This window comes from Haliaeetus albicilla, chromosome 22, assembly GCF_947461875.1.
Source record: "Haliaeetus albicilla chromosome 22, bHalAlb1.1, whole genome shotgun sequence".
Lineage (NCBI taxonomy): Eukaryota > Metazoa > Chordata > Aves > Accipitriformes > Accipitridae > Haliaeetus > Haliaeetus albicilla.
In genome coordinates, this window is record NC_091504.1 from 7,003,713 (window position 1) to 7,026,869 (window position 23,157).

General features: G+C 42.1%; 1 protein-coding gene and 1 long non-coding RNA gene across 5 annotated transcripts; one reads left to right on the top strand and one right to left on the bottom strand.

Moving 5' to 3' along the window:
• Positions 1–8,380, bottom strand: LOC104325564 (uncharacterized). Of its 2 annotated transcripts, XR_011329264.1 has the most exons (5): positions 7,984–8,318; positions 7,403–7,510; positions 5,146–5,460; positions 3,652–4,230; positions 1–3,128 (listed from the first exon to the last, which is right to left on the bottom strand). It is a non-coding gene; the product is annotated as an uncharacterized lncRNA (long non-coding RNA). The 2 variants fall into 2 exon arrangements; XR_719426.2 differs by lacking the exons at positions 1–3,128; positions 7,984–8,318 and adding an exon at positions 8,337–8,380 and having other exon boundaries at positions 3,693–4,230.
• A 34-nt stretch (positions 8,381–8,414) lies between these two features.
• On the top strand, positions 8,415–21,076 carry LOC104325446 (lysosomal dipeptide transporter MFSD1-like). 3 transcript variants are annotated; one of them, XM_069809524.1, is made up of 13 exons: positions 8,415–8,707; positions 8,916–9,016; positions 10,990–11,114; positions 11,211–11,266; positions 12,038–12,181; positions 12,666–12,824; positions 14,386–14,501; positions 15,416–15,516; positions 17,444–17,555; positions 18,193–18,330; positions 18,900–19,039; positions 19,200–19,311; positions 19,598–21,076. In XM_069809524.1, the coding sequence occupies exons 1-13, from the start codon at positions 8,689–8,691 to the stop codon at positions 19,712–19,714; spliced, it is 1,440 nt and encodes a 479-aa protein (XP_069665625.1). In that variant the 5' UTR covers positions 8,415–8,688; the 3' UTR covers positions 19,715–21,076. The 3 variants fall into 3 exon arrangements, with proteins under 3 accessions (XP_069665625.1, XP_069665626.1, XP_069665627.1); XM_069809525.1 differs by lacking the exon at positions 8,415–8,707 and adding an exon at positions 9,129–9,458 and having other exon boundaries at positions 8,910–9,016; XM_069809526.1 differs by lacking the exon at positions 8,415–8,707 and adding an exon at positions 9,129–9,361 and having other exon boundaries at positions 8,910–9,016.
• The last annotated feature ends 2,081 nt before the right edge of the window (positions 21,077–23,157 follow it).

Sequence of the window (23,157 nt, forward strand, 5' to 3'; positions counted from 1 at the left end):
TAAAGTTTTCTTGCATTTTGCCCACATACATAAGAAACTATAACAATGGGAGGGACAATAATTAAAACCCATAAAATTGCATAGCCTGATGAGTTCAGGGTATTACCCCCACTTCTTGACTGTAATCTCAAAAGGTCCTCATCGAGGTGAGGTGATCTGAGCTTAAGGACATTCTCCCTTTTACAAAAGACAGCTTGTTCAAGTCCTAGGACGTTGTTAAAGCTCCTTCTGAAAAAGACAGGTGATTACCTTAAGTTAAATTATACATTAAAATATACATTCTTGTATTTATAAATCCATAAATAATTTGAAGTCTAGAGATGAGTCAAGAAACAGCACAAATGCTAGGTGCTGCCACATGCGAGAAAGAGTTAAAATTACCACTTCAAAATGAAAGTTGGCAAGAAAAATATTTGCTTATTCTATCCCTCTTGTTTTTTTATTGCATCTAGTGTAGGAACTTATATGATTCAAATTTTTATTTGCTTAGCACTAACAATATGCTAAAAACTAATTGTTCTATAAATACGACTGCAACATCCCTTTCCTAAAGAGTTTACTTTTCCAAGTAGGTAATATAAAGGCAACACACAAGGAGTGACAAATGCATAGAAACACTGAGACTAAGCAAGCAAAATCAGCATTGTTTTTTAATAACCACATAATTTCCCATTAGCCTTTTTTTTTTTCCTTTCGACAGTTGGAACTTTGCTGTGTGAAAGAATAAACGGTTTTAGGTTTTCATCTTGATGGCACATGGCCAAGGAAAATATTAAATTGTTTATAGTGGTTAGAATTTACCTTCAAATAATATTTAGCTGAAAAATCCAAGGTGGTGTTTCTGCAGAAAATTATGGCATCATAGTACCAATATGAGAGTTGTGGCAGAGGTAGGATTTCTGTAAACCAGACTTTTTTAGGAGTGATTATTCTTGTTTAAAAATACCTGTACAGCAAAAACTACTTGTGCTTCCTTTCTATAAGACAGTATCTGGAAAGTTGACTGGCAAAATTTAGCTGTGGGAATGGGATCGTATAAGACCTTTTTAAAGAGGTTTATCTCTGTCTAGCATTAAGAACTGTTTAGTGGTATTCCTTTTAAGTTTAAAGGGAACTCTTGATTTAGCTTCAAATAATTTAATTAAATTCCATAAACGTTTTAAAGGCAATGTTTACAGAAGACCACTGAGCTCATCTCCCACTACAGAAGCTTCTTCCCTATTTGTTAAGGTCAGGAAAAAAACATTCTGGTAGTTTTACAAAAACTCATTCACCCAGTAATTTCTGAACTGTGATAATGACATGCTTTGGCCAGAGAATGTATGTTACAGAGATCTTCAGCCTTCATTTTTAAATAGACAATCTACCGTATCTCTTGGAAATCCTAACCGGTATTTCCAGCTTTAAATATTCTCTTTTTAATTTACAGCCATGGGATCTTAATGTACCTTCTACAGGACTCAGGAGCTGTCTCGAATCAAACATCATTCCTTGGTAGGTACTTACAGACCACAGACTCTCATATTTCTGTTTGTTCAATTCTCTTCTCACTGAAGAAACTGCATGTAGTTTTCTACATTATTACACAGAGTTTCTATTAATTAAATGGACTGTAAAAAAAAGGTAGATAAAACTATGTATTGGATACCTTCACAACCATGAAATTTTTGTATAGACTAGCTCACCCTACATCTACTTACCCTACTAAGCACTCCATCATTGTTTTGCAAATAATACTCTCATTTAGTCAAAATTTAATTAACTGCTTTGATGTAGTGCTTTGCTTTCTGTAACCAATGGAGAAAAAATGCACACCAGTTCATCCTCGCTTCTCTTTTACATTTCTTCAGTAGTGTAAATGGCACTAGTATAAATATGCACAACAAACAAACAAAAAAAAGCATTTTCAATCTAGGAGCAGCAGGCAAGATGGTGCAAATACCAAACAGGATCTCAGAGAGTTGTTAGGGGCCATGTAATGTGATCCATTCCCTGTGCGATCCTAATGGCTAATCAAGGAGGCATTCTGAAGGTTCTGCAGAACTGTAACCAGAGCCTTAGTCTTAGAGGATGGTGAAGAGAGGAGGAGGAAGTCAGACCTCATAGGAAGGCTCAGGAGAGTTTTTGTTTAGCATTCAAAAACCATAGTAAAAGCAACTTTCATTCTGGGTGAAATCCCTGAGATCCGCAAACATGGATTTCTGCATCCCTGAAGGCAACTCCCCTTCTTTTTTGCAATGTATTTTATTTGAGTTCTTTAAAGAACGTATGAAAGCAGAGATGAATTCACTATTAGCACTGTGATTCTGTCTTTGAAATGCTTCAAGCAATTATATTTTTGACAATATTTTGATGAAAACAGATTTATAAAATCTGACATAATTTTCTTCCAATCTGCTGGTTTGCTGAATTTTAAAGTGCACTCCTCATTGCTGCAATGATACGGTTTAGCAACATAAAAGTTAATTTCTCCTCTACCTCTCTTCAGTGCACTTCAGAAGCATTTTCTGGACAGTTTTAAAAACTGCATCTTTACCTAAAGCAAATGTCTTTTTCACATGTTTCTCTAAAGTTAGCGTATACCCAGCTACTATCTGTCTTTTGATCTGTTGCAATAAACTGCTCAGCTTGTGCACTAACTTGTCCCCGGTACTCACAGCTGAAGTTCACTTGAGAGCTGTGCTATACATCAGGAAATGATACGCAAATGGTATAGTATTTCCTTATGATGGTATTGTGCTAATTACCAAACCACTGATTGCAGTGGTGATCTGCCCTAAGGATCTGTAGGATCAGAGTTCCATCTTCCATCTCTGTATTTTATTAATTCTTATTGCTTTATACTGATATCGAAGTGTGCTTTTCAGGGGAGATGATAATTACATTCACGGTGAATATTAACACCAAAAGTGCATGCAAAGTGTAAGTTCAGTGTTGGTGGGTTTTTTTGCTAACTTGCATGTGGACATTTTTTTCTTGCATATTAAATCAGTAAGTAGACCTTGAGCTGAAGGCAAAAAAAATTTCCTGAATAAGGCCGGGATGTCCTGGCCTGCTGATCTCAGACCTTTTATTCCCTGCCCTATAAAGTAGAGAGAGGAAAAAAAAAAACCAAAACCCCAAGCAAGCTATATTATATGAAAACCATGGCCACTGCAAGGAAGGGTATCTCATGATAAATTAAGAAAGAGTAGAGGTGTAGTAAAATGTGCAGAAGCTCATGATGTTTTCAGAAACACTGGCTGCTGGTAAATGTTTTATAATAGCCCTTCTGCACCTGCTATCCCTCCATGCCAGTGAGAGACAGAGAAACATGAAGTGAGTAGGATAGGAGATTTCAAATGTCAGTTTTGACACATATATTCTGTACCAGCATGCTGCTTTCTTCCTGTTTCCTGGACCTTAACCCCAGCCCCACTTTTACTCCTGTGCTTTCAGCTGACAAACTGCAGGTGCAGGGACATGCCTGGGTACGGACAGTCTTTTCAAGCAGAAAGGGGCAGCTGCACACACCTTAGTGCTTAGAAGATTTACATCAACTCCCTCATTTTTCTCCATTTGCTTTTTATAAAGTAGGAGAGAGACTCTTGCAGAGCCTCTAGAAACCTAAGCTACATTTAAAAAAGACCTTCAGTACAAATTTAAGGTGACAGACAGATGCTCAGATATGGCAATAAGGGATGCAGTACAAGTACCAAAAGAGTCAGGTTGCTTTTATTAGCAGTTCAGCAAAGAGGGAAAATTCTGCCTCAGACAAGGGCAAAGAATATAATTAACTAACAAGACTCCTTAGTTTAGTGCCATATTAAATCCATGGTGGGTTTTAAGGTCTGTCCTGAACCCGTGGGAGGGATGGCTTCTAAGCGAGCTGGAATGAACCTCAGCAAATGAAGCAGTAATGCTAAGGAAGGTTACATTATTAATTATATTAAAGAGCTCCCTCGAAACAGCAGGACATTACAGAAAAAAAAGAATAGCTCATCCCTCAGACACTGCAGTAAGCAAACACACACAAGTGTGAGTCTTCCTGCCGTTGCAAACCCTCCTCCTCTCCCCTGCTCACCCCGTGCAGTGGGGATTTTCATCCCTTCCAGCCACTCAGCCTCGGCAGTAAGCAGCACACATCATCTGGTGACGGAGCCTCTGACAGCATCAGCAGCAAAAAGATGGTTCAGAGCTTGACAGCAGAACAACCTCTAGGGACCCAGCGAGCCTGAGAGAAGACACTGCCTGGTCAGTAAGAAAAATATGCAGTCATGAGAAGGATATGGCAAAATATGCTAAATGATTACATATTAATGCTCTGTTTCCTCTGTTTTCAGAAGAAATACACAATTCATTGCAAAATGAAGTATAACACCTGACAAATTAAAATCACTCATCTGCCTGAAAACGTTGTACTTACTACAGCTATACTTTTACCTGGCTGTTGTTGACTGAAGAAGTAACAAAAAATACAGTATCTTTTCTTTTCAAAAAGATTTAACACAACTTGTCACAAAACCAATTTCACTGTTTTCTCTCATGGAAGGCAATCACTTGGAAACAGAATGCAAATAATGACACATGCGTTAGTAAGTTAAGCGTTAAGCTTGAAGGACTGTGCACAATACTTGAGGAGTCCCTGAGACTGAGATCTTGGTGATGAAAAATCCAGATAAACAAGAAGAAACATATACCAGAAAAGACTGCCTGTTTTAAGATAGAAAATTGAAGCTATATAATCAGAAAAACTGGCACAAGAACTTCAAGGGCAGGAGAAGGACTTGATACTACTTTCAGTAAGCTTTCTGTAAAACTTAATTACAATTATCTGTGTAGGTTTTTATGAGAGGACTAAAACCAAGATTTCTGAGAGCTTCAGGAAATAACAAAAGCTCTGCAGTTTTGGAATAAATTTATGGTCAAGGCAAAATGTTATGATGATACATTTATAGATGCACAGGTGTAGGAACCAGGTAATCATTCAAATAAAAATCAGAATGACTGAACACCAACAAATTCAAGTTAAGATGAATGGAATTTGACAGAATATAAGAGACCTAATAGCCAGGAGACTATTAAAATCATAGATATACTTACAAGGTAGAACCTAAGGCAAACCTTGAGTCAACCAGCTACACACAACCATGCTCCAGAACTTACACAGCCATCAGAGATCCTCTACATTAAAGGTTTTCTTCAAGGATGGTTTCCATAGGTTGTGTTCAGAATCTCCATCTTACTTGTCAGCTAATTGATTTTTCTTATCAAATACTAATTCTCTTCCTTGAAGCAGTAATGGAAAAAGAGCTCTCCTCCTTCTCTCCTATGTCTGAATTGGTCTGGTTCTTGCCCGTAAGTGTTGTGAGTAGATGAGGTTTTTGACGCACTGCTGCTTCTTCAGTTTTAAACTTTTTGGATCTTCCCATCCGTTTGTGACGCAAGTCCACACCTCTTCTACCACATAAAAACTTCTTACTGGATAGAAGATGGAAATAACAATAGTCTTCAGGTTCAGTGTTCCCAAATGATTTCTGGATCATAGATTTTTAATCAGTCATGTCTATTACTTCTGATTCTCCTCTAGGAAGCTCTGATCAACAGCAGAGAGACCAGAGCTGCTGACATACAGATTCAGCAGAAAAGTATTTCACCTGGCCATGCTCAAAAAGTTATCTTTAACTGACAAGACACCCAAAGTGTTTTTATGCTTGTCCCTTTCCTCCCTAAAGACAGCCTAAAGGTTCTTCTAGACATGCAGTAACCTAAGTCTGGACAAACATTCATGCCACCATTGCAAATCCCTCACAAGTATTTGACCTCACCATCATTAGTCCTATATATACTGAGTCTTACTAAGGGCTCATGAATCAAACACACCTTCAATCTCTACTCCAGATCATTTATGAGCTGGAGCTAAAAGGGGGAAAAAAAAGAGTAAAATTCAAAAGGTGAATTAATTCTAACACATCAAATTCACATAGCCTGTTAGCCAAAGATTGAAAGGAGGGAGGGGGAAATATTTCATATATGTGGAAAATATATATTATCTATTTCCATAACATGGAAGATTATGAAATATATGTAATTATATATATCCATATACACACACATATATATACAGAAAAGATTTCATATAAATACATATACGGAAAACAAAACACTTCTAAGGGAGAATATTGGAAGTGTGGGTCCAGACTCGCTGTGCAAAGGAATCCAGTATCTTCAACTCATTATTTACATAGCAGGATGCTGATATGTATTTTTCCTTTCCACCGCTTCAGCACTACAGTGAATTTCGTCCAGCATATTAGTATTTTTCATAAGCAATGTGACTGCAACACAGGTTCCTGAAGTGTGATACAAATACCACTAGTGGCACAAACATGTCTTAGAAGTGCTACAAAGCTTCACACAGAATGGGAACCTGCTGCTGCTCCCAGCAGTATTGGTACATGCCCCCACCGCTGCTAGGAATGGTTATAGCCTGACAAGAAATCTGAGAGTCTTTGAGCTTTAGTACCCTGCGTGTATGTATTATTTCCAAGTCTGGAATCTTAGATTCATTCTTTGAATTTAAAAAGTAGTGCTGCTGCAGTATATTGATAGCTGAAAAGGCTCTCCCAGATGCCATTTTAACGATACTTGCCAGCAGGCGTCCTTCATGAAGACGTAAATCAGGAACGAAATGAGGGGCGGCACTGTTAGAAAGAACTGGGCTTGAGAGCATTTCATAGCTTTTGTAAGGAAGTACCTAGAATCAAAACCCAGCTGGTTTCCTGAAAACTTGCACATCATTAGGAAAGCTCTAACCCTAGTTTTCAAATCAATCACACGCACAATTGTATATGTTTTATATACACACACACATTTATTTTTGTATATACACATATATATATACACATACACATGTATATACAAATGTTATTGTTATCCAGACACTTTTATTTTTGCTAAATACTGCTATAAAATATTTTTATTTGGCCAAAAGAGTTGCTTTCAGGAGCTGGTTCTTAGTGTACTGGATTTAGCTGGGAAAGAGTTTATTTTCTTCACAGCAGCTGATACAGTGCTGTGCTTCAGGCTGGTGAGGAAAACAATGTTGGTAACACAACCATGTTTTAGCTGACCAGAGAGATGTCCCATGCCATGTAGCATCATGTTCAACAAGAAAGCTAGGGGAGAAGTTTTTTCCAAGGTAACCATTGCCTGGGGGCCAGGTGGGCATCAGTCTGTTGATGGTAAGCGATTGCTTGTGCATCACTCGGTGGGTTTTTTCCCTTGTTTTTTTCCCCTTTCACTTACTAAACTGGCTGTATCTCAACCCACAAGGCTTTTTGTTTTTTCCTCGCTTTTGCCGTTCTGATTCTCCCCCCCATCCCACTGAGGGAAGTGAGTGAGCAGCTGGGTGGGAGCTCACCTGCTTGCCGGGGTCAGCTCACCACAGCTAGGTGAGGACCACACAGGTCAGCAACATGAAGCATCCTCTGCACATAAGGTAACGATGCTGTTTCAGCATCCTCCATGCCTGCAGCCCAAGGAAGTGAGAAATCATAGGGTAGGATAAAATAAAAACCTTCTACTTGGCAGCACAAGCAATGTCTACAACAACAGCATTTATAAAAATAGACTTTAAGGATATCTTGTAGTCTGACTCTGTTCACAAGTCAGATGCTCCTAAAATTGTTAGTTATTGAACTATTTTCAGTACACACCACTATTGAAAAACTTTTGTTTAACATGGTATTCCCTGCTGTGTGTGTACCTTTGACTCACTGACACAGGAGCGGGAAGAAACCTCTGGATTCCCAAGTCCTGCTGCTTGCTGTGAAGGACAGCCATGCCACATAACCTTACTCATGTATTCATCAAGCCCTATTTTAAAATCAGGTAAGGCACTGGCCCTCACTGTTGCTGTTGTGAGGCCTGCCTTATTTGATGGCTCTTTGTGCCTTGTTTGGGTAGAAAATATTCTTCAAACAGGAAGAGAAATATACTTACCCTTTCAACCATATAGGGGCTTTGGGTTTTTTTTTTGTGTTTTTCTTTTTTTTTCTTCTTGTTTCCTTCTTTTTCCTCTTTTCATTACCAGGACCCTGCTCTTCTGATAACTAGAAACCTCTAATTTATGCTTGGCTGGTTTCTATCTGTTCTTGTGCAGCATTGCCTACTAGCCTGAGTAACTGCTCTCTTTCCCCATTTCTTGTGCGAGGCACTTCTACTGACACATCCCAAAAGATATGCCTTTGTCCCCCCCAAAGCATCGCATTTTTGACTCCAGCTTATGATGCACGACAAACCAGTTTCTTCTGCGCTGCTGCTCCCTCATCAGCTATTCCCCGTCTTCTACGTACCCACTTGACTTCCTCCTTTTATTAATTCTCTTTTTTAATTCTCTCTTTGTTAATTCTCTCTTTATTAATTCTCGGTTTTAATTCTCTTTACTAAATTTCCTCTTTTTGACTGAGGATCGTTCCGCCGCCTTACCACGCTGCTTTTCAAACCCGATCCTTTCCCTTCGGATTCCCTTCCCGCTCTGGCTCAACCCAGCGGGGGAGGCCCCGGCCCCGGGGCCGTGCCGCGGCCTACCTGCGGCCTCAGCCCGGGGAGCGGCGGCGGCCACCGCCCCCGGCCCCGGCCCCGGCCCCTGCCCGGCTCCCCGCTGCGGGCGGGGCTGGGCCCGAGGCGGGGCCGGCGGGAGGCGGCATGGCGGCGGCGGAGCGGGGTGAGCGCCGGCGGGGACGGGAGGGAGCAGGCCGCGGCCCGGCCGGGGTCGCGGGGCCCGCAGGCGGTGGCGGGTCGGGCCCCGTCCCGCCGCCGCCCCCGCCGCCGCCGGGCTGGGCCCGGCCTGGCTGGGCCGGGGCCTGCGGGAGGGGAGGGCCGCGCCGGGCCGTGAGGTGGAGGGTGTGAGAGGGTCCTCTGTGCCCCGGCAGCTTCCTACAGGTTCGCGGTGCTCCTCTTCAACTGCCTCCTCACCTTCGGCTCCTACTTCTGCTTCGACATCCCCAGCGTCCTGCAGGAGCAGTTCCAGGGGGTAAGTGCCGGGCGGGCAAAACAAGGCAGAACCAGCAGCACGGAGGCCTCGGCCGCCGGTGGAGGTTCGGGAGCTCTTTACCGGCGTCGTGCGCTGGGGTCTTATGTTCCAGGTGCCGGGGGTGAGGGGTTGTCACTGGTATGTTTGCTGCGAAGAAGATGCACGAAGCTGGGACGAGCCGTGAGGGGTTTGGGTTCTCACCACTGCTTGGAGAACTGGAAAACTAAAACCTGACCTTGCTCGATGGTTGTCAGCACTCCAAATGACTGTTCGCTACACTAATGAAGTCCAGAGTTAGAATGGTGTTCACGCCACTCTGCACGTAGAAGATCCATAGAATTGAGCGTTAGTACCTACACTGGACTGGAAGACTAGCGACATCAGAGATAGGAGACTAGAAAAGACTTTCTGGTCTTCAGATCCAAACCTCCTGATACTGCAGGTATCACATCACGTCTGTCTTTGCTAGCCGAAAGACAGAGCCCTGCCAGGAGACCACAGGAGGACTCTTGTTTAAAAACTAGTTGTATTCTCAAATGCTAGCAAATTGTGTTGTTCAGGGTTTAGACAGATATCCCAGTTGATTTCTGGGATTTCTCCAGGGATGCAGGAGTCCCAGAGTTCTTACCTGAATACCTGACAAATTCTTACTTGACTCATTTATCTGTCATTATTGTATTTGTTTCCTCTCTTTTGAGACTTGATTTTACTCGTGTGTGCCATCTGCTGGTAGATTAGTATGTGTAGGCTGAAAGTCGCTGTCCTGTTCTTTGCTTCAATAGCTTCAAAACCAAGGGCAGAAATATATATAGCTTGCATGTAAGGTTGTTGGGTTTTTTTTGAAATGCAGTTAATCCATAACATTCAGACAGTGAACTCCAGGCTAAATTGGGTGCAGTCTGTCATTGAAAACAGGAGTAAAAACAAAAAAAATAGGTCCATATTTATTCCTTCATCCTCCACAACTTCTGTAGGTCTGTGGGAAAAGAGTCATCTATTTATTTACTGAGTAAAGGAAAGGTTGTCATATTTTGTTACCTAGATAACTTTATAGGGTAATGAAACCAAGCCATATTTTTCTGTACTAGGTACTGTGCAAACAGTGGTTTTATCTGCTGACACTCTCATAATATTTCTGCTCTGGTGAATTTAGCCTCTACCTGCCTTACACAAGTGGTACAGTGGTAGTCAGAGCATCTAAGACCCGTGCTTGCAGTGAACACACTTTGTTCTAGAGAACTGTTTCACCGCAGCCTCATACCTTTTTACTACAGCCGATCTGAGGGATTTGTAAATATGCTGGCTATATAAAAATCATGTGGTTAAAATGACGCTTTCCTTGTGGTTATTCAAGACGTTAAGCTTGTGCCTACTGGTGTGGAAGACCTAGTGTGTTTCCCAATGCAGGTAGATTTTTAGTAGTTGGAAGATCGAGAGTTTTTTTCCTGATCCTGTTGAGAAGATGTTGCTTTTCAGTAGCAAAAATGACATTATTAAATCATGCTAGGACTACTGGTTTCCTACTGTTCAGCAAATGCTTTATAGCTGTGAGTTAATATGGACTACTGCTAAGTTTCCTACTTACACACTGCTTAAGACTTTATAGTATGTAATGAAGAGTCGGATCAAGCTAAACTATAGCCAAGAAATTAAGGGATCAAATAAACCTCACGGTGCAGTCTCCTGGCTTTTCTTTTGGACTGAAATGTGTATAAAAGTGCTAAGCCCCTGCCGCTACTGCCACAGAAAGGGAAAGGGAAGACAAAACGTGCCAGTGGCCAGTCATTTCTCATTTGGCAAGGGCTGGCTTGCTGAGAGAAGACACAAGTCCTCTAATTCCTGGTCATGGAAGTGAGAACTGAGCAGAAGAAATAGAAAACTAGTAGGCAAGAGCTTAACTTAATTTTTAAAGGAATGTGTGGGTTTTCATCCATGTCTGCTGCCTAACACAGGCTCTGTGACTTGTTATGCAGAACTTGACCTGCCCCAATGGAACCCATAATAGCAGCACTGGGGAGAATAGCACGCTGGACTGTGTTGAAGGCTTGGGAATGACACCTGCACAATACAATTTGCTGTATGCGATCTATGCTTGGACGTAAGTCACTTTTCTCTTGCTTTGGTGGGGCAGGGTAGTTTGCTAGTTGCTTCCCAGCAGCAAGACACAAATGTTTCTGTTCTTGTTTTCTCCTAGAAATGCAGTAGTGGTTATTCTGGCTGGATTCCTGATTGATAAACTAGGAAATCGCTGTAAGTTCTGACGATCGATTAATTTGTTCTTGGACTGAAATGGAATTTCAGGCTGTTCTTTCAGTGCAAAGGGATGATCAAAGGTTCCACTTCAGTAAGATCACAGAGGGATGGGAGAGGAGGGACAGCTCTGTGTGTGGAGTGTGCGATGGTTAGTTGAGCAGCTCCATGAAAGCAACTGAGACGTTTCCATCCTTTGACCACTGACTTATCCGAATTTACACAGCAGTGCAGTAAATGTGCTTTCCTCTGACATGCATGTAACAGGGAATAGTGTTACCTGTTTTCAATGGGACAAACTGATAAAGTAGTGTTCTGTTCCCTGCTCTGACATTTTTTCTGGCATGTGCCATAATCTGAGACCTAGCAGTCCCAGCAAATGCAGCTATGCTCTGTCTCTGTATCACAGAGGTAAACATCTTACAGATGAGGAGGCACAGAGAAAGAAATCGCTTGCTCTAGGCCATAGTCTGTAGTGGAGCTTGGGACAGGAACAGGGACTCTATATAGAGAGTTCAGAGTCCTCTCTGTGACTTGTTCTGCCTCTCTAACCTTCCACCATCATATCATCATTATTTTGAGGATTCCCAGGTCATTTTATAAAGAGACCAGTCTTTACAAAATTACAATAACGAGGGTAAACTGATAGAAACCCACAGGTTTACTGGTGTGTTTTGAGGTTGCTCTTTTGCTTTTTGACAAAGAATGCTTTTGTCCTGAGCTCAGCATGTCTGTTGAGGTTTGTGTATTTTTTTTTCTCTTTCTTCCTAGTTGGTGTCTTTGTTTTCTCTCTTCTGACTGTGCTGGGATCATCAATCTTTGCTCTAGGCTCACATTTCAAGGGGTCACCATACCTCCTACCAATGATGCTAACAGGAAGACTGCTCTTTGGCTCTGGGAATGGGTCACTTACTAGTAAGGAATTCACATTCTTTATTACGCCTCACCAGAGGGTCATGATACATTTTTATTTTGCCTCCTAGACCCTTGTCCTACCAGTCAGCTTCACCTGCTCTGCACCAGGAACCTATGTTGCTAACAGAAGAACACTGCTCCTTGAAGGGTTGCATGGATTTAATGTGGGCCAAAATGTTTAAAAGTCTTCCCCTCTAACAAGTTTGTCCTTCTCCCAAGGGTGGGGACTGATGTGTGATTACTCTGCCTTTGGGGTTGTTTTTCTTGCCTTGTTTGAGGGCTAAGTTCACCTCGCATGTCCCAGCATGATTTAGTATGTTTTAAAATGGACTGCGAAGTTGACACATAGTACCTCCATTTGGGATGCGTAGAGGTCTTTCTTTTACTCTAGCTTAAGCGCTCTAGCTTGAGAGGCTGTGTTTGTTGGTTCTGTGCAATGCTCTTGGCCAAGTCTGTTCAAGAGATGATTTTTGTCTTCTCCAAGTTGTGCAGAATCGTATCACAGCCTTCTGGTTCAAGGGGAAGGAACTGGCACTGGCATTTGGACTGACTCTGTCTTTCTCCCGTCTTGGGAGTGTCCTCAACTTCTTCTTCACCCAGCAGTTTGAGGCAAAATTTGGAATGCAGTGGACACTCTGGGGAGGTGAGTTTCTTTGGTGCTTTGGCCTTTTGTCTTCTAGACGTGAGGCTAGCCTGTTTTGTCCAGTTATGAAAAGTACCTGAAAGAGATAGTGAAGTTAGCAGGAGGAAGCACATTATTTTCTAGTTTTTCCCATTGCTTTCTGTATGCAATGGAGTGGTGTTTTCTTCATTGATATCTGAAAACCCTCTCTAAAGCTGTAGTGTCAGCCTGACAGTTTTGTCTGCGGTTTTCTTGAGCTGTTTTAACATCTGCAGTCACAGGTAGTCAGTACTTAATGTAGGTTTACTCCCATGGAATGGAAACTTGAGAGTCAAACAAAAGAGGAATCTAATGTGTTTGTTCTTCTGTATTTAGCTAGCAGAACGTGCTGGTTCTGTAGTAGTATCTGTATTGGTCTCAGCATAAAATGCCTTGCACATGGACTGATCAAAACCGTAGATTTAAATTACTGTGAGAAGCAGAATCTGAATTACATGTTTCTTAGTGTGAATCTGTTCTAGGGCTCATATCTTTAGAAGATTTGAGTTTCTGTCCTCTCTTTGGTGCAGTGAGATGGGATCTGCCTCTAGTGGAAGGGATGATCTCTTTCACAGTGCAGTTAAGCAGTGGCACTCAGGTACTCTGGTGTGCTGGAATGGTGATGATAGGGAGACCTGCCTCAGGGCATCCTTTGTGTACAAAGACTCGGTGATTATAGGAAAGTGATACTTCCCAAAGAACAAAACACTATGGGCTATCACCCGTGGAAAAGAGGATGCATATGTGAGATAAATCTCCTGCAGAAATTGAAACCTGGTTGCTCTCTTCTGATTCCAGTTCTCAGAGGAGAAACTGTGATGGGTATGGTGTATTGCATCTCATCTGACACTGTTAGTTTAGGGGTCAGGCAGCATTTGCAAGCGCAGCACAGCAACTTCAGTAGCCCGTGAAGGGATAAATACATCAGACAGAGTGTGTATGCATCACAGAGATTGTTTTGGCTCTTTGGAAAAGAAAACGGATACAGATCTCTTTCTGGGAGAAGGATGTCTGCAGCAGATGCCCATTGCTAAACTTGCTTCTGGCATATCCAGCATAATCTAACTTTTCTGGAGCTGAGCATGCTGTAGTAACTGCAGTAGGTCACATAAATGAAGAGGTATAACTTCGCTTCCAGTACCAGCCCATGTGTGATACCCCTCCTGCTCAGGGGACCATGGAAGTTTCTTCACCTCTGGCTTGTTTTAACCTTGGGTTTGTTATGCACAGGCCTGCTGCAGTTTAGAAGGCATTCTGGCTAAAGTCCAACAAAGTGGCTATCTTTAGAGACGAGAGTCGGGCTTCAGCTTCACTGGCCTCAGGGAATTCTGCAGCATATTGGAAGCTTAGTGGACAAAATGCTCAAGGACCCTACAGGGTGGTAAGAGGTAAATGGTCCTACTGTATGGCTGCAGTAGGGAAGGCTGTTAAGAGAAGCCAGGAGTAGGAGTCATAGAGAATTCTGCATATTGCATGCAGTTGGTTTTGTCATTCAGCTCTCTGCACACTGAGGAATTTCTAACACTTCTTGTGTCTTTTCCAGGTACCTTGCTCTGTGTGCTTGGTTTTGTTTCAGCCCTCACAGTCAGTGTACTAGATAAAGTAGGCATGAAGCAACTGGGCTTGGATGGGGTTATCCAGCAAGAATCCAAAAAAGTGGTATGTGGTGCACAAGCAGCTTTTCCATCTCAATCTCTGAAAGCCTGGGGTGCATGAGCACTGCTTTTGCAGTGCAGGGAAGCATGCAGTAGTAAGAGCTGGTCCTGGCCAGAAGAGGGCATTAACACCACTTAATTACATCTTCCAGAGCAGTTCTTCAGGTATATCTGAGGCTATTGCATCTGCAAGCCACTGCACAAGTGCAAATTTTCTGTTTAGAGCCTATGTATTTGCAGCCTTCCAGAGAGTTGAGTTAGCACTCTGAACGGCATTACTTTTCTGAGCCAGTTACTTCTTGACTGGAGGTGGCTCAGAGAAGGATTTTGTGCATAAAACTAGATAGTAACCTTTCTCTGGAACTGCTTTCTGGCTCACAGGATCCACGATAGAAAATAGCTAATCTGGTCAGTGCTGAACTATCTTTTGCCAGCCCTTATCTTCCATTCCTCCTTGCATTCTTCTGTCTAGGAACAAGCATTACAGGCAATAGGTTGCAATTTTTATGGCACTTAAATCTATTAAGACAGCTTCCTTCTCATGACAGTATTCTTTCTTACTGGTTTCTGTATCTCAGTGTTGTGACTCCTGCTTATACTCTATCTTTCCACTGTGTTTCACTTAAGGTTTTGCAGTAGGCTCTTAATATAGCCTGCTTAGAATAGTCTCTTGCAGCCACAACCTTTATAAAAATAATAAGAAAGCTTTTTTTGTTTTCTTTACTGAATAAAGAAGGAATGCTTTGGAGTCAGCACATGCCAAATTTTGCTTAGAGGTATATGAGCTGCCTTTCAATTCCCTTTTACCTGCTGTTACTTCTTCATTTTTTTGTGATCTTCAGTGGCTTGCAGAAAGTGAGATTAGTGTGAAGCTGAAGACTATTTCCTGGTGAGTGAGGGCACATCTTATCTTTGCAGCGGATTCAGGACGTCCAACGACTTCCCCTTCGCTACTGGCTCCTGGTCCTTACCATCATGTTCTTCTACAACGGAGTCTTCCCCTTTGTGGCCGACGCCAGGTATTGCTCTATGGCTGTAGTCTGCTGTCTGATACAAGCCTATCGGAGCCTAGCAGGCCCTCGATTTTTAGCTGACTGGGAAGTATGGGGTAGTATGCTCGTTCCTTCCACTCACGAAACACAGAGAAACATGCCTTTAACACCTAGTTAAAGATATGAGGGTTCTTTGACCTTTCTTTCCCTTCAAAGATGAAGGAGGCTTCTGAAGGAAAGCAAAAATAACTTAAAGGGAAATCATTAATCCCAATATTTAAAGCTTGGAACACTGCTGAAGGAGGATCAGAAGGATTTGGGAGAAGGGGAACAAATACTTTATTTAAAAAATAGCCTGTAGATATTTCACCTTTGTGTCAGTCCAACAAAGTGGCTGTCTTTTGAGCTGGGTGGGGTGTTAGCTTCACAGGCCTGGGGCAGTTCTGTCCTGCAGTTCTGCATGTTGTCTGCTGTGTTTGGAACAAAGCTAAGCTTGCGTCAGCCTGGGTTTGTAAGTGAGGAAGCCTTCGCATCCCAGTGCAAGGCTTGCAGACTTCCTTTTTTATGCCTTCATTTGCTTAGAACAAAACAGCAACCTGCCTGACTAAACTGGGACTCCTGCTTCTGTCCTGTGGCTCTGTGACAGACTTGTAATTTTGCCGCTTTCTTCCTGTTTGTGGATGATGTGGCTTCTATACATAATGAGTATTAACTTTTATGGTAGCAAAGGCCTGCACTAAAAAAAAAATAAATTATTTTGGTAGTATTTCATTAGTGATTTATAGTAAGCCCCTGTGAAATGGGGAGTCAAGAAATGTCATCAATGTTGTCATAACAAATGTACAAGTGACCACTTATTAGTAAAATAAAGACATTCAAGATGGTAAGGATCATGAAGGCCTTGATGAGATGGGCTTTCTATCAGTTGCCCTGTCATTTTAACTGAAAACAGTATCTATTGGTTACATAGAATCCTCATTTCTGCAGTTCTGCCTCCCTGCAGAATCTTTTTTTTTTTTTTCCTCCCTGTGGAGCAAAAGTTCAGGCACCAAGAGTCATGTTTCACACATCTTTTCTGGCAAAAAATGCTATGGTGCTTCCCAGTTGGAAAAATAATGGTCCCAAGGCCAGTACTCTTTGGCGAATTCTGTTGCAGTAAATCTTCAGAGAACAGTGTCTTGCTTCATACTTTGCTGACAGCACAGGCTATAAGGGCTCATTATTACTAATGGTAAGTAGCCATGCAAGTAGCCAAACCAGGTTTAAGTAGCTTACAAGATTTCTAAATAAACTAATCTTTCTAAGCTGTTAGGACTGTATGACTGTAAATTCTGTAAAGAATTTGAGTAAGTTTTAATGCCATTTTTGCGTGTCCCTAACAAAGGTGAAAGGCTGACTTCTGACAATGAAAACAAAACTTGGTTTGTATGTTTTCTGCTTTAACCGGGTCTCCTTAAGATGCCAAGGGGGGATTCCTAGTACTTCTAAAATGCAGATGTTCAACTCAATACTGATCTTTGCTGATGGATTATTTTAAAATATTTTTCCAGCCCCTTAGCATTCTCACCCTTGGATTGATAATGCTTTCTGCTTCTTCAAAGAGAATGTAAAAAATCCATCCGTATGTTTTGGACAGGTGATGGCAAATTGCTCCTTGTGAGCTGTGCTGATGTAATTGAACATATGCCCAACTTTAACCTGCAGTTTTACTCTGCACTTGCAGAAGCGTCTTCAAAGTAGCCATTTAAGCTACCAGTTTCTCTATGGTGTGCACCAATTAAAATAAAACAACAAAGGCTTGGCACTACAAACCAGATGGAATCAAACTTGTTTACAAGTCCTCTCGTTAAAACCCTTCCTGTCCATATGTTTGTGCTCAGACTTACTTTCTGTCAAAATAACCAGATCAAGAATCCTAATTATGTAATTTTTACTCCCTTCATTTTATTTTTAGCAAGTTTATCCAGGATAAATATTCTGGTTACAGTCAGCAGGCAGCCGCTTATATTGCTGGGGCAGTGTACGACAGCTCCCTTGTTCTCTCTGCAGCAGTTGGCATATTAATTGTGAGTACCCAAAATCAGAAGTGCTTGCTGATAACTTTTTCCTAATTTTTTGAAATGTCTTTGTTACAACCTCCTCAACCAGAATTTAGCCTGTTGTTGCTAAGCAAGCAGTCCTTTAATTCCTTGCAAACTGGAAGATGCACTTTAGTCTGAATTAATAGTCTGAATAACAAGAAATAATGTTAACCTGGTTTTTCCTCTGTCCCTTCATTGTGCTATGGCAGCATCAAGCCATGGCGAATGGCTGATGTTTTGAGAATTCTGAGACTGGAACAGAAAGGATGAGGATAAGCTTTGCAAATAGATGGGAAACGACAGCCTGTGTGTAATCAGTCCCTGTTTTGTCAAACTCTTCATTTTCTTATTTCCGTAATTGTCAGGGCATATCCTCCCCCATTATTAAAGCCTGCCATTTCACATGAATACTAGACACTGATTCTCTGACAAGTGTTTCAGTCTTGGTTCAGGAGTATGCAAGAGGAACTAGTAGTAGCTAGTCTGCTACAATATCAACAACTAGGGAATGACATGTTACTGCCACTCATGCCAGCCCACTTTGTGCAGCCGCTCATGTCGCTAGGATCTGTGGGAAGCAAGGATCCCTTGTAAGAAGCCTTATGTTTGTTTCCTTTACCAGGACTACGTTGGACTGAGAGGCATCTTTGCTGTTGGCTGTGCTGCATTGACTCTGCCAGCCTTCGCTCTCCTGGCATTTACCTTTGTTCCTCCCTTAGTCTGTACCATCTGGTTGGGGATTACTTACTCCTTTGCTGCTGTAAGTGCATAACCCCACTGCTGTAGTTGAGCATTTTGTGGCTGTGCTCCTTTTGCATCCTGGATGGCATGTATCACTGCCCTTGTGTCCTCGTGAGCAGGTTTAGCAGCCACAGTTTGAAGTCATTGGCTCCCCGATTACTTTGGCTAGTAACAAATAATCCCAAAGAATCAATATGGGCGCAAAGCAGAGTAAGGGACCACTTGCTACAGCATGAAGCATTAATCTGTCTGTGCTTTTCCTAGTGCTTTTTCATGTTGAATGTAACATCTGAATCTCCTATGAGTCTTAACGAGCTAAATCATCAGGTCTAACTCCCCTTCAAAAATCTGGAGTCAGGTTATTCCAGTTTCAAATAACATGTGTTGTCTGTGCTGTCTCAAGCTGCTTGAAAAGGATGGGAAACAGTCTAGAACCAGCCAATAGGCTGGGAGGGATAAATACCAGATTTTTTTGAAGAGAAAGCACAAATGTCTATTTAGTGGGAATAATTCCTTTTTAAACCAATGACCATCTAACACCTTTAAATAAGGCTTTGTGTTAATTCCTCTTCTTATTACTCCTACCAGGCTAGTATGTGGCCATCCATACCTCTTGTGGTCCCCCAAGCAACGTTAGGCACAGCTATGGGGCTTGCAACTTCTGTGCAGATGATTGGAGTTGGCCTTTCGAATCTCATTGTTGGACACATTCTAGGAACAAAGTCCAGGTGAGAATGCTTTTTCTTTTAAGCAGAGACATCAACAGTGCTAGTGGAACGGTGTGAACAGAAATGAGTGTCTTTGCAACCTGATGCTGCAAGAAATTATAGAGGTGCCTTAAATATCTTCAAGTGACTAGTTGTTCTATCCTGTTTTGGCCTTTTCTAGTGAATTAAAGATCCCTCTGTGGCGCTGGCAACAGATGATGATCTTTATGTTGGCAAACACTATTGCATGCATTGTTGCCTCCATTAGCCTCAATGTTGTGGACAAGAAACAGGTAAGTGTGATAAAAGGTGAAGAAGAACCTTGCATCACCAAGTTGCTTTTATTGATGTAATAGCTGTTGGGTGTGTATATAAGTAATTCCCCTGACATAAAAATAGGACCGCATAAAAAGAGAACTATCTGCTAAAATACTGATGCAGTGCATAGTAGTCAAGCTATTGGCAGCTGTATTTTTTTGCAAGAAGGTGAGGGGAAGGGCCAGGACAGAGCTGTAGCAATGAATGTGTACAGGAAGAGCAGTATCCTTTTTGTCACTAATTGCTCCTTTGAATTTCTAGGGTGGGACACTGAACAGAACAAGAAAGGGAGCACCTGTGGAGCAGGAGGACAGAGACCCTGCAGATGCAGCACCGCTCCTTGATGATGAAACAGGAAACGAAGGCACTCTCAGCTGAACCTTTGCAGTGTGAGAACAATGACAGCTGCCAGACATAGCACTGATCACTTCTGTTTGAAAGTAGATTTTTAGCCTATGTATTTTAAGCATCTTTAAAGGGAATCCTGAAGGGAATTGTCTACAGAAAGGGATGTTTCCACTTTCTTATGCCTGGCTCACAAGTGAAAGGTGTCTGCTGGATGGTTCTTAGGCATTCTCCAACATACAGAAACCTGCATGGGGCACTTTAAGAACTACACTACAGTAAGTGAAACTAACCTAGCTGAAGCTTGTTCTTAAGCCATTAGATAGCTGCTTTTCAATCTTGCATCAAAACTGCCTGCATAAGGTGTGCCTGCCTGGTCCACCATTGTTTCTCTGTCACAAGAATCCTGTACGTCGGCGCTTGCTGATCCACATACCTTGGTAGGCCTGCTGTTTCAGTTACTGCTCTAGATTAGCACGCATCTTTCACCAGTTACATATCCAAGAAAGTGACACCATCATTATTCTTTAGGCAGGAGACTGAATTAATCAAATTGATTACCTTTTGTGCACAAGCCTAGCTTAATTTCTTACTACCTTACTAGAAATGCTTCCGTAAGCCATGCCTATTCATTTGCCTTCAAAGTGTAAAAGGTTTTGATCTGAAATTCTGTCCTTTAAACCAGGGTGCTCTTACTCATGAATGCTAGAGGCTTATTTTACTCAGCCAACTGCCTTTTTCACTATGCAAAACGCTCACAAACACTCACACAGTGTTTACAGAAGCACAAAGGATGCTTTAAGAATGAAGTAAACTTTAACATAGCTAAGTACAAGGAATGCTTAAGTGAATGACTTACGTAAATTATTACAAATCCTTAAGAGAAGAGCAGCTCTGCTCAAGTTGCATTTAATATAAACACTAGTAGACTGAAAGTAATTTAAGCACTGACAGCATCCAGTAAAGTCACATTTGAAGTAGATGTCACAGAAGACAAATCGACCCATCAAAGCAAGGTTTTCTTAAACTGAGTTACTGAAGAGAATGTGTTCAGAGAGCAAGGTCTTCTAAGTAAGGTTTAAGTTACACTGTGAATTCATTTCACACTGCAGACAATTAAAGGATTTCCCTGTTGTCTGGTGCAGCAGAAATTTGGGGTTGGGATTAGAAGTCACAGAACTGCAAAATCACAGATTCCTTTAGTTTGGTGGTGACCTCCTGAGATCATCTAGTCCAACACCCCCTGCTCAAGCAGGGTCAGCTGGAGCAGGTTGTCCAGGACCATGTCTGGTCAGAGTTTGAGCATCTCCACAGGTGGAGGCTCCACAACCTCTCTGGGCAACCTGTCCCAGTGTTTGACCACCCTCACAGTAAAAATGTGCTTCCTTGTGTTCAGATGGAATTCCGTGTCATTTTATTTGTGCCCATTGCCTCTTGTCCAGAGGAGTCTGGCTCCCTCGTCCTCACTCCCTCCCAGCAGGTACACACTGGTAAGATCCCCCTGAGTCATCTCTTCTCCAGGCTGAAGAGCCCCAGCTCTCTCAGCCTCTCCTCCTGTGAAAGATACTCCAGTCCATTTCCCACCTTTGTGGCCCATCACTGCACCCCCTTCCTAAGTCACATCTCTCTCCTACTAGGGAACCCCAAACTGGACTCAGTACTCTGAGGCCTCACCACTGTTTTCATTCAGCTGGTAAATCAGACTCCTGCTAGACTGTGGCTTTAAGTACATCCCTCAGCCTCCAGTCACTGTACTACACTTCAGTGAAATCCTCCAGTTGTATTTTTTCATAGTGGAAAAATCCCATGGTGAATTTCCAAAGGTGATTATGAAAAACCACATGCAGCAGTACTATATACTCATGTTGGAGGCTTGTGTACAGAAGAAAGTATGTGCTCAACAGAGCTGTTTTTTTGTGTCAATACTACCAACACCTGGCTTAAAAGCAGTGACTTGAGCCTGGCTGGAAGTCATCAGCTTTTGAGTTTATATACCATACAATGTTGCAGCTGAACTCCATGGGGTTGGTCCTGTAATGAGTGCTGGGATATCCACTGGAAGTCCTGTGTTTGGTTCTTCATGGAAGAAGCTTAAAAGCCAGCCATTCCTGTTTGCCATCCCATAATCTACTTCCAAATTACCAGAAAAGAAACTGTACTCCTTTGTTTTGAAGAAGAGTTGTGTCATACTTTCCTTAAAATCTGCCACTGGTACGATGTAGCACTGGAAGTCTCACTGCCTACTCTGCTAGGTTTCACTGTGAATCATTCCTGCATATTTCCTACATTTGCCACCTATAAGGAGAACTTCTGCTGGCCACAGAGGTTTTTGTAGATACCATTGTACAAAGATCCCTGCATGTGCTTTAAAAACCCTTTCATATAATCTGAAGATGTGGGGAGATTCTAGTGATCCTGGAGTCTCTTGCATAAAGACCATCATTAGGTTGGGAGGATTCTACTAGAGCCTCTTACAGGCAAAAAGTTGTTTGTAAAAGACTGCTCATGTCTTTCAGCTCAGATTAATAAAGCTTGAAGCTGATGTAACAACAGTAAGGAGGCAGAGAATGAGCCTTCCTGCAACAGTACCTGCTCATCTCCATTAGGGTACACCAACAGCTTCCTGCTACTCCTGTTTAACTGCTTTTTTCATTAATTACTCTACTGATGATAGGAAAGCCACCTTCACTTTGCCTGCCTTCCCAATTCTGGCTTGGCACCTGCTGTTGAGATGCAGAGCTCACTTCTGAGAAACTTTTTACAAGGTAATTGCATGGTGCTCTACTTTGTGCTTGTCATGAAAATGAAAGGGTGGCATAATGGAAGAAACAATCAGCTGGTTTTGTTTAATTTTTGTAGTATTGCGCTGATCACATATACAGGTAACAAACCACTCGCCCTCTCCCTAGCCTTGAGCAACCCTGGGAATGGTAAGCTCTTTTCAACAACATTCGTTGGCAGAACCTTCCTCTTGCATAAGACACAGTGGATTGCAACTCTTAAAATATAAACTATGAAACTTAAAAGTGGATGTTAGTTCAGGCAACTCACAGAGAGGTGGACTTTTTTTTTTTCCCCCCATCATGCTCCAGAGCATGCTCCTAGAAGCCAGAAAGTTAAACACTTTTACACATTGGAGCACACGTTTATGTAAGTTGTGGGAGGTGGCAGTGAAGGAAAAGCCATCACCTTTATGAGAAAGTGGCACAGCATTAAATTCCTGGTTACTTCTGATAGACCTCCATGCTCCTGATCCACTTTGGCACAGAGCTGTTTGTGCTTTTGGCTTAAGTGGCATATAGTGTACACCCAGCAGTAGCATGGGAGGGATAATTGAGAAGCCAAAGGCAGCATAGCTACTATTTAAAATATATGTATATGTAGGACGGAGGAGGAAAGTGGTAGGGTAAGAGACCAGAATTAGAAGCTGGCTGGAGCTAGAGAGGCTGATGGGTAAAGCAAATTACTCCATTCTT